This window comes from Osmerus mordax, chromosome 12 (genome assembly GCF_038355195.1).
Source record: "Osmerus mordax isolate fOsmMor3 chromosome 12, fOsmMor3.pri, whole genome shotgun sequence".
Lineage (NCBI taxonomy): Eukaryota > Metazoa > Chordata > Actinopteri > Osmeriformes > Osmeridae > Osmerus > Osmerus mordax.
In genome coordinates this window covers 16,611,495-16,627,549 of record NC_090061.1, presented here as the reverse complement: position 1 = coordinate 16,627,549, position 16,055 = coordinate 16,611,495, and the positions used below count along the sequence as shown (strand labels likewise).

At 42.7% G+C, this 16,055-nt stretch overlaps 1 protein-coding gene across 1 annotated transcript in view; it reads left to right on the top strand.

Annotated features, from left to right (window-relative positions):
- Window positions 1-16,055, top strand: part of zdhhc15b (zinc finger DHHC-type palmitoyltransferase 15b) — a 52,419-nt gene that overhangs the window by 23,346 nt on the left and 13,018 nt on the right. Inside the window, exons 6-7 of the mRNA XM_067247753.1 lie at window positions 14,303-14,335; window positions 14,748-14,868. Of these exons, the coding sequence (XP_067103854.1) occupies window positions 14,303-14,335; window positions 14,748-14,868 (154 nt within the window). The remainder of the gene's footprint in view (window positions 1-14,302; window positions 14,336-14,747; window positions 14,869-16,055) is intronic.

Below are 16,055 nucleotides of genomic sequence, written 5' to 3'. Positions count from 1 at the left end.
GTTGGTCCAAACTTCTCACATGCTCTCTCTCTTTCGCTCCGTGGGACCGAAAATCAAGCTGTTCCACTTAGCACTCCCCCTAGAGGCCTGGTCATTTTTGCAACGCGTTTATGTACTTTCAACGTTTTTGGTTTGCGTGCTTTCGTTTTTGCAACGAGTATGTATTTGCAGCGCGTTTATGTATTTGGTTGTGTTGTGTGTATTTGCAGCACGTTTGCTGAATGCTGCGCATGTGTTGTCAAATTCATGAAGATGTTTTCTTAATTTGCTTGTGTTTTGTCTATTTGCATGTGTTTTCTTAATTTGCAGCGCGTTTGCACATGTCGGCCACCGTACCATAGAAACGTGAAAAAAATGTCCTCAAATACTGAACCTGACTCATCTTTTGTTACGTTTGTTAAAAGGGGCAGGGAGTCAGGACAATGATTTAATCAGAATATCTTGCTAAACGTTTCCCTGCACTGATTAAATGTTGATGAAATGTAGGCTAACACTGTACCCAGCTAACAAAATGATGTCCCCAGGGCGTCCCTTGTTAGCTGGGTAGCTAGATAGCTTATATGGACATTAAACCAACAGGTTAATGTTTGGCTACCCACCTTTCTTGGTAAAAAACTGGGTTACTGATTGAAACCCTGTCTTTTGTCTATCCTCTCTTTTTTCTCTGATCTTTTCCGAAACCCTGATTTGTGTTTACTGCCTGACATTCTAGCAACTAGCGCATCTACTGACTGCAACTAAACACCGTCACCGATAAGTGCGCTAAGGCAGGATCAAACCATTTCATGCAGATACAGGGGGATGGTTGGTCAATATAGATGTTTACTTTTTGGTCAATAGGGATATTTAACATTTATTGCCAAACACAAGTAAAAACAAAGAGATCATTCATTGTATTATTATATTTTAAATGTATTATATACTCGATGATGGTTTATATAATATAATATAATTTTATATTACTTTTTTTTTTTATAATGTTAAACTGTTGAAAATGTATGCATTCATGCTGCACAGCCTTTATTTTGTTCATTTTCATCTCAAGTTATTACAAATTAATTCTTACATTTACATTTATTCATTTAGCAGACACTTTTAATCCAAAGCGACTTCCAAGAGAGAGCTTTACAAAGTGCATAGGTCACTGATCATAACAACAAGATAGCCAAAAAACATCGCGAGTAGCCAAAACATGAAGCACACATTGTGAACAACCAAAGTAAGTGCCAAAGGGAAGAACCATAAGAGCATGTAGTTAAACAAGTTACAATTAAACAACATGAACCGCTATAAGTGCAAGTGTACCTGTGGAAAAAAGCAAGCAACAGTAATAAAAACAATATATCACAGCGAGAACAAAAATCAGTTACCACTAACCACAAGAGCAAAAAGTCTCTAAGCAAGAGTCATTGTGATCCTTGAGGAAACTAACATCGGGTCAAGCGAACCATTCCTAAGTACCGTTGTACTCCCGGAACAAGTGCGTCTTGAGCCTTTTCTTGAAGGTGGAGAGACAGTCAGTATCTCTGATGGAGGTGGGAGTTGATTCCACCACTGGGGGGCCAGACAGGAGAAGAGCTTGTGTTGGGACCGGGCGGTCTTGAGCGGTGGGACCACCAGGCGGTTGTCTGAAGAAGACCGTAGGTGACGGGTGGGGGTGTAAGGCTGCAGGAGAGACTTGATGTAGACGGGTGCAGTCCCGTTCACTGCTCGGAAGGTCAATACCAGGGTCTTGAATCTGATACGGGCCATGATAGGTAGCCAGTGGAGAGAGACGAGGAGCGGGGTAACATGGGAGCGTCTGGGTAGATTGTAGACCAGGCGGGCCGCTGCGTTCTGAATCCTCTGAAGAGGGCGGGTTGCACATGCTGGGAGACCAGCGAGCAGCGAGTTGCAATAGTCCAACTTGGAGAGGACAAGTGCTTGGACTAGCAGCTGGGTGGAGTGCTCAGACAAGTATCTCCTGATCTTCCGGATGTTGTAGAGGGTGAATCTACACGACCGGGAGACCGCAGCAATGTGGGCCGTGAGGGAGAGCTCGTCGTCCATGGTAACCCCAAGGTTCCTGGCAGAGGATGAAGGGGTCACCGTCGCAGATCCCAGGGTGATTGAGAGATCGTGGGAGATGGAGGGTTTAGCCGGGATGATGAGAAGTTCTGTTTTGGCGAGGTTCAGCTGGAGGTGGTGCTCGGTCATCCAGGCGGAGATGTCTGTGAGGCAGGCCTCAATCCTAGCTGAGATCCCCGGATCGGTCGGGGGGAACGACAGGTACAGCTGTGTGTCGTCAGCGTAGCAGTGGTAGGAGAAGCCATGGGAGGTGATGATTGGTCCAAGTGAGGTGGTGTACAGAGAGAAGAGGAGGGGTCCAAGGACGGAGCCCTGTGGGACACCAGTGGAGAGCTGGCGAGGTCCTGACAGTTTGCCTCCCCAGGAAACCTGGTAGGATCTTCCCGACAGGTAGGATGAGATCCACTGGAGTGCAGTGCCAGTGATGCCCATCTCAGAAAGTCTGGCGAGCAGGATCTGGTGGTTAACCGGATCAAACGCTGCAGAAAGGTCCAGCAGAATGATGACGGATGACCTGGAAGCCGCTCTGGCAGACTGGAGGGCAGTGGTGACTGAAAGGAGGGCAGTCTCTGTGGAGTGGCCAGTCTTGAAGCCTGATTGGTTGGGGTCAAGCAGGTTGTTCTGAGAGAGAAAGTTAGACAGTTGGTTAGATACAGCACGTTCAATTGTTTTTGAAAGGAAGGGTAACAGTGATACCGGTCTGTAGTTCTGGAGGACGGCAGGGTTAAGGGAGGGTGTTTTGAGTAGAGGGGTAACTGTTTGAAGGCAGAGGGGAAGGTGCCAGAGGTAAGAGAGGAGTTTAGGACATGGAGAAGAAAAGTTATGATGGAGGGGGAGATGGTTTGAAAGAGAGGGGAGGGGATAGGATCAAGGGGACAGGAGGTGGGGCGATGAGAGAGAATGAGGTCAGAGATCTCTGCCTCAGACAGGGGAGAAAAAGAGTTTAGACATTTAGTTGGGTCAGTCATGGAGGGGGAGAGGGTAGGAAAGGTGGGTTTAGGGAACCGACTGCTAATGTCGGCGACTTTTTTCTCAAAGAAGGAGGAGAAGTCGTCTGCTGTCAGGGTGGAGGGAGGGGGTGGGGGAGGTGGGTTAAGAAGGGTGGAGAAGGTAGAAAAAAGTTTGTGGGGGTTTGAAGCGGAGTTAATTTTGTTCAGAAAGTAGAGGGTTTTAGCACCAGTTATGTGAGAAGAGAAGGATTTGAGGAGGGAGTGATACTTATCAAGGTCCAGACCGCCTTTGGATTTGCGCCATCTCCTCTCAGCTGCCCGAAGGGTGGACCGTTCTTCACGAATAACATCCATAAGCCACGGGCAGGAGGGAGAAGATCATGCAGGCCTGGTTGACAGGGGACAGAGAGAGTCAAGTGATGCAGTTAAAGTGGTTAACAAGGTGTCTGTGGCAGTGTTAGTGGGGTGGGACGAGAACTCGTCAATGGGGGGGAGGGAGGATGTTACAATAGAGGAGAAATGGGAGGGGGATAGGGAGCGGAGGTTGCGCCGGAAAGTTACAAGGGGAGGGGAGGTAGAAGGAGTTGGAGGGAGAGAGATAGAGAATTGGATAAAGTAGTGATCAGAAATATGCAGTGTCTTATGTTTTAATGGCCACTGTGTTTTTATTTTGAAGTGACCAGGGGCATTTTCCATAAAGCGGAATTTAAGCCAAGCATGTCAGTTACTTTCCCGTTTATTTGGTAAACTTTCTTTATGGAACATTCAGACTTTTATTTTTGAATTTTACCTTAATGCTTGGACGCGACTTCCGCTAAAAACATATCTCTCGCAAAGCTGCGTGGAGGCCCGTGTCTGGGATGCTTCTGAAACGCGCCGCGCCTCGTCTGGTGTGAACTGCACAATTGACTGGAATGGTTATGGAGTAGCAAGCTACATAACTGAAACATTCTGGCTCCTTTCCACTGTGCAAAATTGGCTTCCGTGGTTGTGGATAATGGCCGCGTTAAGAAGTTCATTAATATCGGTGAACTTGTGATGTGTCTTAGTCGTTGGCGGGTCTCAGTTTATGTGCTGAATTGAAATATAAAATGTTCTCAGGTTTAGCAGCATTTTAGTATTAGCCTACGTATCATCATTATTATTTTATCTTTTTTTACTTGGACAAAAAAGATTTTTCAGTGTGGTTCTTCGGGGTTACAGGTCTGAGTCAGACTTTAAGAGGGTGTCGTGGAAGGTTTTGAGAGAATCAATCGTAAAGCTGAAGTCGGGTGAAGTACAGAGTTAATGTTTATTTGACGTATGATGTATACATAATAACGTTACCAACATAACATCATGGACACACAAACATAAGATAATAACACAAAGACAATTCCATACAGCTCCATCTAGCATTCTAGAATGGAACCAGGAGAATCCAGCACTAGGGGTGTCACGATACCAAAAATTCAGTAGTCGGTGCCAATACCAGTAAAATAACATGATTCACTATGCCGATTTCGACCACGGTTAAAAAAAAAAAATTACATTCCATGTACTTGAACTTGAAACATGAACTTCTTTATTAAAATACTTGAAAAATATCATAAAATGTCATAACAAGACATAAAAACATGTGCAATATAGCATATAACAACATAATAAAGTGCAATTAATGCTCATAGTGCAACAACTAGTGTCCCCAGACACGTTCCAGACATATTTTCAAAAGGTACTGTGCAAAAACAACAACAGTGCAAAACAAAACAGTGGATATAGCAGTGCAGCCATTCAGGCCAGGGGTCTCATTTATAAAACTGTGCGTAGGATTCTTACTAAAAGTGTACGTACGCCCAAAAGCCTAAAATGGCGTACGCACACCTGTAAGCAATGTTCCCTTTATAAATCACAGATTACCCACAAGTGTGCGTACGTGAATCTGCATTTTACCCCACCCTGAACACGCCCATTTTTAACCATAAATGGTCAATGCAAAGCACCTCATGAATGCTAATCCAGTATATTAATGACCCTGGAATGCGATTGTTCTTTACGGTGAATCATGGCGCATGACAACTTCTCAGACACTGTTATCCAATTGGCGGAGGCCCGAAAACCATATTATTTGGTGGCCGGTGGATCACCAATTAAAAAAAACTGTGCAAGTGGCGTCAACTGTGCCATTGATACCCCGAGTCGAGATAGTTTGAAAACAAAAGCGTTTTGTTATGAACAGTAATCTATTAAATGGACTGCATTTATATAGCGCTTTTCTACCTTAGCGGCACTCAAAGCGCTTTACAATGTTTGCCTCTCATTCACCCATTCATACTCTCAATCACACATACCGACGCCAGCGAGCTACCATGCAAGGCACCGGGCTGCCCATTGGGAGCAACTTGGGGTTCAGAGTCTTGCTCAAGGATACTTCGGCACATGACCTAGGAGGAGTCGGGGATCGAACCACCAACCTTGCGATTAAGAGACAACCCTCTCTCCCCCCTGAGCCACAGCCACCCCTCTATTAAAGTCTGGACTGATAACAAGGACGTAGAGTGTAGCGATTGCGTGGGAGCTTAACGACTATTTTTCTCCAACGTGCGTTCACTGAGCAACAAACTGGATGAACTTCAGCTACTGGTGTGGAAAAACAGAGACTTTCATTCATCTTCCGTTTTGTGCTCTACGGAGACATGGCTGAGTGAACTGATCCCAGACTCTGCGCTACAGCTAGCAGGTTTCAAACTGCTGAGAGCGGATCGTGACCCTGTGCTCTCTGGCAAAACGAAAGGCGGTGGTATTTGTTTTTACATTAACAGTGGCTGGTGTGAAGATGTGACAGTGATTCTGCAGCACTGTTCTCCTAATCTGGAATCATTTTTTATTAACTGTAGATCTTTTTACTTGCCACGAGAGTTTGCATCATTCATTCTGGTTGGCGTCTACATGCCTCCGCAGGCTAGCGTCGACAAGGCTCAAACGTGTGCTCGCCAGCCAGATACTGAGTGTGGTGCATGAAAATCCGGATTCCTTGGTTATTGTGCTAGGCGACTTTAAAAAAGGCAATCTCACTCAAGAACTCCCAAAATATAGACAATTCATCAAATGCCCTACCAGAGAAGGAAACACCTTGGATCACTGCTAATCTACAATCAGCAAAGCATACCATGCGGTCCCCCGAGCAGCACTGGGTCACTCTGACCACGCCATGGTCCACCTGATTCCTGCATACAGGCAGAAGCTAAAGTGCTGTAAGCCTGCTGTGAGGACATCAAAACAGTGGACCAGTGAAGCTATGGAGGATCTGCGGGCGTGCTTGGACTGCACTGACTGGGACATGTTCACGACTGCTACCAATAGTCTGGATGAGCTCACAGAGGCTGTGACATCATACATCAGCTTCTGTGAGGACTGCTGTATACCAACACGCACCAGGGTAAGCTACAACAACGACAAACCCTGGTTTACAGCCAAACTCAGAAGGTGTGAGGTCAGAGAAAGAGGCCGCGTTTAGGAGTGGGGACAAAGACAGTTTCAAGGAGTCGAAGAACAGGTTTAGCAAGGCGGTGAGGGAGGCTAAACGACTGTACTCAGAGAGACTAAAACACCAATTCTCTGGAAACGACTCTGCTTCTGTCTGGAGAGGGCTCAGGCAGATTACCAACTACAAGCCCAGAGCCCCCCACTCCACTAACGACTCCCGCCTGGCCAACGACCTGAATGAGTTCTACTGCAGATTTGAAAGACAATGGGACAGTCCTGAACTACCCCTTCCCACCCAGGAGGCCTCCCACCTCCCCCCCTCTACAGTGACGACTCTCTCCATTCAGGAGGGTGAAGTTAACAGACTTTTCAAGAGGCAGAATCCCCGCAAAGCAGCTGGGCCGGACTCTGTCTCTCCAGCCACCCTCAAGCACTGCGCTGACCAGCTGTCTCCGGTGTTTACCTACATCTTTAACACCTCCCTTGAGACATCCCATGTGCCAGCCTGTCTCAAGTCCTCCACCATCATCCCTGTGCCCAAAAAGCCAAGGCCAACAGGACATAATGACTACAGACCCGTCGCCCTGACCTCTGTGGTAATGAAGTCTTTCGAGCGCCTGGTGCTGGCACACCTTAAATCCATCACTGACCCTCTACTGGACCCCCTGCAGTTTGCCTACAGAGTCAACAGGTCTGTGGACGATGCAGTTAACATGGCCCTCCACTTCACCCTACAGCACCTGGACTCCCCAGCATCCTATGCCAGGATCCTGTTTGTGGACTTCAGCTCTGCCTTCAATACCATCATCCCCGCCCTGCTTCAGGACAAGCTCTCCCAGCTGAACGTGCCTGATTCCACCTGCAGGTGGATCACAGACTTCCTGTCTGACAGGAAGCAGTGCTTTAAGCTGGGAACACAAGTCTCTGACTCCCGGTCCATCAGCACCGGATCACCTCAGGGCTGCGTCCTTTCTCCTCTGCTCTTCTCCCTGTACACCAACAGTTGCACCTCCAGTCATCCGTCCGTCAAACTCCTGAAGTTTGCGGACGACACCACCCTTATTGGTCTCATCTCTGGTGGAGACGAGTCTGATTATAGGTGGGAAGCGGCCAACCTGGTGACCTGGTGCAGCCAGAACAACTTAGAGCTCAATGCTCTTAAGACAGTGGAGATGGTTGTGGACTTCAGGAAGAACACAGCCCCACTCACCCCCATCACCCTGTGTGACTCCCCAGTCAACACTGTGTAGTCCTTCCGCTTCCTGGGCACTATCCTCTCCCAGGACCTCAAGTGGGAACTGAACATCAGGTCACCTCGAGGACCCTGAGGCGAGCGAGGAAGATTGTGGCCGACTCCTCCCACCCTAGTCACTCCCTGTTTGTCACTCCCCTCCGGCAGAAGGCTGCGGTCCATCAGGACCAATACCTCACGCCACAAAAACAGTTTCTTCCCTTCCGCTGTTGGCCTCTTCAACAAAGCCAAGGGACCACACTGACTCTAATGACTTCCTGCTTAAAACACACTGCTTTTTGCACTGCATTACAAAATTGTATCTTGTACATTTGTATTTTTTGTAATATTTGTATTTTTGTATTTTTATATTGTAATTTACGGCAACTTATATTTTATTTTATATTTAATTCAATTCTAATTCCACTTAGTACTGCTAGTTTATGTACCCTTAGTATAGATAGTCCACATATTTAAATTTTAGGTCCCTATATGTTTATTGTATGCACCTTCCTGCCAAAGCAAATTCCTTGTCTGTGCAAACTTTTATGGCAAATAAATCCCATTCTGATTCTGATTTCCAGTTTTTGACATATGATGATATATGCACAGTATTAAAGAAATATATTTAGTTATACAATGTGTTCTGCAGTTATCTAAAGGTAGGATATGTGATGTTATCCTGTATTCCATGCAGTTGGGCATCTCCCCCTCCCGCACTCTCATAGTGGACAATCTGATGGTGAGACAGTGCTTAATTTTGATTTAAAATTTGAGTTGGATTGTACAAGGTGTTTATGGAACAATTATCACTCAGTACAAGCGCAAATAACACTGCTGGATTTAATCTACATGATAATGATGAAATCGGGTGAAAAAAAACGTGTGTGAGGAAAACAAAATATATACATATTACGAGTAATTGTTTTTCCCACACTTACTTTCTGCAGTCTGACTACAGTACGGTCATCTGCGTCGCCAATTCCCACTGTCTCCAAAATGTGCGTAGGCCTATGGAAGGGTCAGAGTTTGCGTGGAGGACCGCACATTCTCCCATCAAGTTTGTTTTTTATAAATCACAACCTTTGCGTGGGAAGTGTCGTACGCACATTTTCAGCCCAGTTTTGTGCGTACGCAAGCTTTATAAATGAGACCCCTGGTGCGCGTTCGGTCATTTGTTTTCCTGCATTCCAAGGCTGCGATTCTCTTCTCTGTCAGCAGATGTCGCAAGGGCTCCCGTATGCGAGTCTTCTGTTATTCAGACGTTTAATATATAGTATGTAAATATACCTAATATCTATAGTTTATACATATATGTGCAAAATTATAAGAATAATTTACTTATACGAAGTGCATTTGTTTCACATACTTTGTGTGTAGACCATGGTATAAGCGCAATTCTTATGTCCCATTATTTTAAAGACAATAATTTACGATTGCGAATAAGCTATGTTTTGCAAAGCAGATAAACGTAACAAAAAAAAGCATTTTTGCATGTATTCAAACATGGGTTTTACGAATCATTAGCCGATAAAATCACCAATGAAAATAGACTATCTATGAATGGAAGGCGAATTAGTGGATACTCAAACTATAGTTTGCAATCAGTAGGTACAGGGCTCGACAATAACGATGGCCCGATGGCCCGGGGCCAGTTAAAAGTAACGTCGGGACAGTTAAACTAGCAAGTCACTGGCCCGATCGGGCCACTGCAAATCATTGATTGAAAAAAAAAATAGCATTGTAAAAGTTAACATCCTTCATATGTTTTGCTATCTGCTAAATGCATAAATAACTTTGCAGCTCGTGGGGCGAACAGTTGGCAAATCAAGAGTTGAGTAGTGAGTGACGACTAGTTGTCAAATTGTAATTCTCTAATGTCGATACATTTTTTAACAACTGGCGCGAGACTGGCGCAAGACAATAAAGTGAAGATGGCAGCAAAGTAGAGCTACGAGCTCAAATGGAGGCAACTTTTTTTTATGGAACGAAGATGCACTGTGTCGTCTGTCGTATGTTCCCGTCTAAAGCAGAGAAAAGTGGATATTTTTACAGAGGCACCGACAATTTTCGAAAACAATACCTGACCAGCCATGCTAGCAGACAGCACCTGGTTTGCGTGACAGCTAAGCGGATGGTTGACAATCCATCTTCGAGGCCGTTGACCATGCTGGTCAGTTATCAGGAATTTAAATGTAGATGCCCATCGTGTTATTGCACGACTTATAACAACGGCATATCACGTAATTAAGACGGACTAGCCGTTCGTCTCGTTCCCCCAGGCTATTGAACTGCAGCAGAAGAATGGTGTCGACTTGGGTACCTAGTATCATACTGATGAAATGCTATGGAAGCTTTTATATATTAGCATTGAGGGACCAGTTTCAGCCAGCCAGAGTTGTGCAGAGATAGCTGTCAGCAGGGAAGAGAGCACGTCATGTTTGAGGTTAAAAGTCAATTGTTTTGTTGACTATTACCTTTTAACTTTTTAGCACTAGAAATGTGATTTCATTTGAGTTCTTTTTATATCCAGGATGTGTTTAATAGATGGTTAAACATGTTAACAGAATAACACAACTTATAAGTCTTTGGTTTTGTTGTAACAATGATAAATTACAACTTTTGGAGGGGGTAAAAACTGTCTTGGGGCCAGTAAGTTTCAAACCCACTGGCCCGATGGGGCCAGTGCCAAAAAATGTTAATGTTGAGCCCTGAGGTATATAGAAGGAGCTATTGAAATAGTCTCATAGATCCCGAGGCCTGTTCCATAAAGCGAGTTTACTGAATAAGCCAGACTTGCGTCAGTTAGTCTGACTCATTTCTAGTTCATTCGGTTCCATAAAGCTAGCTCAAAGTAGTTCGAACTCGGTTACTATGGTAACTTATGATTCGAAATTAGCCTGGTCCGGGTCAGGCTAATTGTCAGGCTTAGACCGTGTTCTTGCTTAACCAGACGTTCCTGTAACACTGACCCAACGGGAAAACGATGATTTACCACGGACATTCTCATTTTCTTATTCTCATCAGTTCAATATGTAGGCTACAGTTATAGAAAATCAACTTAAATAGCCTACATAGGCTACAACATTTAGCTTAATGCATTAAACAATGATGAACAATGCTTTGATATAGGCTACACATAGCCGTTAAATGTATGGCTATGGTAGTTTGTGATTTCTAATGTTTAGGCATTAGGCATAGGCCTATATCTCAATCTAAATTATCAAAGTATAATTATCATAGCTATATAATTGTTAACAGTAGCTTAGAATTGCAAAACGAACCTAAATCCATACCCTTCATTTCCACGACACAAAAACCATGTTAAAAAGTTAGGCTACTGGATAATGTATTGATCAATAGTAGGATATTTATTTTAAACAATGTCAAAAAAAGTCAATTTAGATGTGTAGAGGGTGTTTTAGAGGGTTTTTTAATCAATGAAGTAAAGGTCTAAAAAGGTCCTTGACCTACATAGACTATTGTTCACGTCAATCATGGCCTGTCATTTTATTTTGATGAAGCGGTGGATGATGGAGCTGTCATTGTACACGATTTAAAGCGAACGTTCTTTCTGGAAGAAGTCACGTGGCCGTGTGCATTGCTTTTGCCGTGGTGGATTGTATGATCCATGTTTTACCTCTCGGGCTGCTTAAGAATAGGGTGCACGCGCAATTAGCTTGACTACTTAAATCTGACTTTAATTAGAAAGAGTGCATGAGCTGGAATGGGCCTTTATGGAACCGCTTTAGCCCCGCTTGACTAATTAATCCAATGCAAGTCAGGTTTGGGACTTTAAGTCTAACTTTTTTGAGCGGCCTTTATGGAACAGGCCTCAGGGGTCTGATAGATCCAGTTATCTTGGCAAAACAGTTATTGTTATTTATTTATTGATAGGGCACGGTCCAACCCTTACAAAAAACAGTATATTCAAGTATACTATAAATGTACAAAAAAATTGATAGTACACTTTTTGTTCACTTTTGATATACTTTTAAGAAGTATACTTAGAAAATAGTTCACTTTTGATATACTTATAAGAAGTATGCTTAGAAACAAAAAATGATATACATTTCTTCTGGAGTAGGATGTACGTTTTCTTTTATTATACAGCAAAAACAGTCAAAATACTTTTAAAGTACATTACAAGTTACATTTTTTAGATCCATCTTGTATATTCTAATTGAATCTTTTTTGGTACTGAAGCTGTAACCTTAATTACTGCCAAAACATTTTGACAGTGGCGAAAATTTTGGGGGTGCCAATTATGACATTTTCTCAAGAGAAATTCCTGAGGGGGACACCAAAATGACGTCTGTAACACATAGCCTACATTGTAATAAGTGAAACGTATATTATTAATATTATTAAAATGTCCTTATGTTTACAGTGATTTATTGGGGGGGACAAATCCTATTTTTCCCAGGATGGGGGTCCCCCCCCCCCTGTCCCCCCTGGGATTTCCGCCTATGCATTTTGAAGCTCTATACTCTTATACTATACTAATAATAATCAATTGGAGTATTAATGGGAAAAACAAAAAAGCTACTTGAGAAGCAGACAGAAGGGCTGCATTATGCATTTGAAGGTTATACTGTGAAACTGACTGAAGAACGAAATAATGATGTGAAAAAATGAAGATAGCGTGTCTCATTGGCTGGTCAATTACCATGATGCAAGGCGGTAAATAGTGGTAAAATTTGCTGATAAGTTTGCCATTTGTTCGAAATACAAATGTAATTTCATGAATGTAGTTTTTTTTTTATGTGTCTGCTAATTTTTGTGTTTAAGTGTACATTTGTTTTTCATTTATTTTTGATGGTGGCGGCGCCCTTTATTAACAAGCCGCTACTGCTCACAAGTATAATGTAACAGGAGTAAAATTCGATTTAAAATAATTTGATTCTATTTCAATCTATGATTAATTTTTTATACAGTTTGAACATTTCGAATTCAAGTAAAAAATGAAAACATTCGGATTCGGTTATAGTTGGCACTCCATACTCTGACTCAAAACACCACACCTGAAAAACCTGTGTGGTTCTTACTATAGACAAACAATGCTGCTAACTATGCCTCCTGGCGGTTGTTTTACCAAAATTCACCCATGGAAAAAGATTTAGAAAAAATAAGCCGTTGCGTCAGGGGCGTTGTTAGACATAAAGCTCTACTGGGGCACAGGCCCCTATTCATATCCTTTTTCTTCCAAGCTTGCTGCGCACAATGCAGTACTCGGATATAGAAACTCCGATTGCTTAACCCACTGCACAACAGTTCAGGGACGCAAGTTTGATATCAGCTTTGGCAGGGACATCAATAGTTAATGCGAGCACGCACATTTCTTTCCGCATTCATTTGAGCGCAAATACTGTGTTTTTAGAGCTTCAAGTAATATTGTTTTTATGTTTTAGTCAAAATAAGATGACCGGTAGGCCTACATTTAAAAACGTTCTTTAGTTTTGTAATGTGTCTTAGCCTACCTCAATTCTGACTTGTGTGCCGAGTCCGATACCTGGACTTCTGTGTGCGTGCTGCAGTGGCTATTTGGCAACCTCAGAAGAGCGCGCTTACATGGAATTCTGCTGGCATCGATTAAACTGCTTTGATTTTACAAGCATTGATTGGGATACTGCGTGAATTTTTTCTGGGATTATCAATCTAAATGAATGCACTAATACACTAATAAAGTAAATTGTTAAAACTCAAACTTTAAATTTTACTGGGGCACAGCAGATTTATACTGGGGCATGTGCCCCAGTAAAAATAGTCTAACAACGCCACTGCGTTGCGTAAAGTTCCTGCAACATGACGCTTAAATTAAAAGAGGAACATCAGTATAGTGACACAGAGGCCTAACTTTAGACCATGTTTTTTTTTATTTTTTTTTTACAGTTTTCTTGCAGGCTGTTTTTGGAAGATGCGATTTGCACCAACAACTTAAAGTGCAGTGTAGTCCATGCAAAAATATTGGGTAATAAAACACACATACCTAGGATCGAGTGTGAATATTGTTTCTTTTTCTTTTCTTCACTGCGGCCCGTGCTCAACACTTCTAATGATTAACACAAAATGACCACACCTCTCTGAAGGTGTCTTTGAAGCCGATTATCTGGGCTTATTAACATTCAGATAAGCGTATCTTCTTCAACTATTTTCAGATTTCAATGTATAACACAATTTGAAAGTTTACAATCTGCACTTTCACAATCTGTAAATAAACTGAGAAATGACCTCGCCGACAATGTCACCTTTTGACTGGACATATGAACAGTTAATAGCTACATCAATTGGACTTGCTCATTGTATTCTTTCCTGAGTTTGTGAAAGAAATGTACAACGAGAACCAGTCAATTTAAATGCTAATTTAGTTTTATTATCTAAATAGGAACATAATCAATGTGTAGTAATAATGGATCTCAGTTCACCTTCCTCTTCACTGTTGAGACCACTCAACAACCATAAGGTACCCCCTACAGCCCTACACATTCAAAGAAAGTCAAGTGTGTAAATTTGCTTAAAAAAAACAGATTTAAAACCTTAATTTGTATTGCCAATTTTTCTATGACACTGTCCTTTCTTGTCTACATAGGTGTGTGTTGAAGATGGATCATCATTGTCCATGGTAAGGAGCCTGCTTTAAACAGACAGATTAACCACAGCAAACAAGAGATAAGAGATTGAGTTGAGTTAATTTTTCAGGGACAGTGCACATTAATCAACGTTTCAGTAAAAGTGCCGGTTTTAGCCAGCCGGCTATTTTTCAACCAGTCCCTGGGCAGGTTATTAAAAACAATTACAATACAGACAATCATTGAGCAGTGAGCACACGCAGGGCAACATAGCATAGCGACGTAGCATACAGAGAGCAACATAGATCAAAAAGCAACAAGACTAAATCCATAACAGCAACAGTGTTTCCACACCTCACAAGTTTAGGATTAGCATTCAGATACCCTTTTATTAGGAAACCATGTTTACTTGCAATTAGACAGAGGATTAATTAAGATATTTATGACTTTTGTATTATTTTCAAGGGTTAACAACTGCGTGGGCTTCTCCAACTACAAGTTCTTCCTGCTGTTCCTCTCCTACTCCATGCTCTACTGCATCTTCATTGGAGCCACTGTCTTTCAGTACTTTATCAAATTCTGGGTGGTGAGTACCCTTGAGTTTTGGCCAAGATAGACCTGCCATTTACACCCCAGGATGACTAGTGACCCAGACACTTCCATAAATCATTTTGGTCAGATGGGAGAGGGGGTAAAACACGATCCTGCTCATGATCCTGTTGATCTATTCTACAACATCTGAAGGATATGACTGTTCCTGACCACATACTCCACACAGGTGCTTGCCCAGGCCACAGTGCTCTCGTCTCGACTATTGAACCTTTTCTCACAGGCCTACCAGCCTGCACCACATATTCTCTGCAGCTCATTCAGTATGAAACTGCTCATTCAACCCTATAGATGTTTGTCATTCATTCTGTGAATCATTTGTGTTACGTTACGCTACTAGCAATTTACATTTAGTCATTTAGCAGACGCTCTTGTCCAGAGCGACTTACAGTAAGTACAGGGACATTCCCCCCGAGGCAAGTAGGGTGAGCCGTTGAGCCACCTGACTCCCTGACACCTGATTTAGTTATTGGCAGGTGCAGAGCCGATGGCTCTTTGCAGTGGGGGGGGGACCTGAAGTGGGCCCTTATACAGCCTATAGGTTGAATGGAAATGCAAGACAGATCCAAGGGGAAAGTTACAGAGATGGTGCATGCTATTTCAGCACCATGGACAGCGTCATGGATTTATTATTAGACGGTGACTTGCTGATATTTAAGTGTTTCCCAAACTTTTTTTCTGGGGACCCATATTTTAAAAGTCACAAGCCTTCGCGACCCAAGCCAATAGACATTATTCGTAAACAGGGCCCTGTTCGTAAATCACAAAATTAAGGTGGATTTGACCATTATTGAAAAATAATGAGGATATTTTATTGTTATTTTGTTGTTATTTCAGAACTTGTAGGCCTACTGCCATTGTTAGTAAACTATCTCAGACTGAGTGATCACTACTCGCTGAACAATTGAACCAGCAATATTTAAAGAAGGTATCAAATAAGTGCCTAATTGGACATTAAATGTAGGCTATAAAAAAAAAACATAAAGCCCATTTCTTCTTATTTTCAACACTCAATTGAACCAGAAATATTGGAACAAAATATGTAATAATTACAAAAAGATTACAAATTATACAAAACATGTTGTACCATTTCAACATTGCTAATGGGATAGGTGGGCCTGTCTGCGTTTTTGTAGTGCGTTTCAGTCCGTGGTGCAGGAGGAG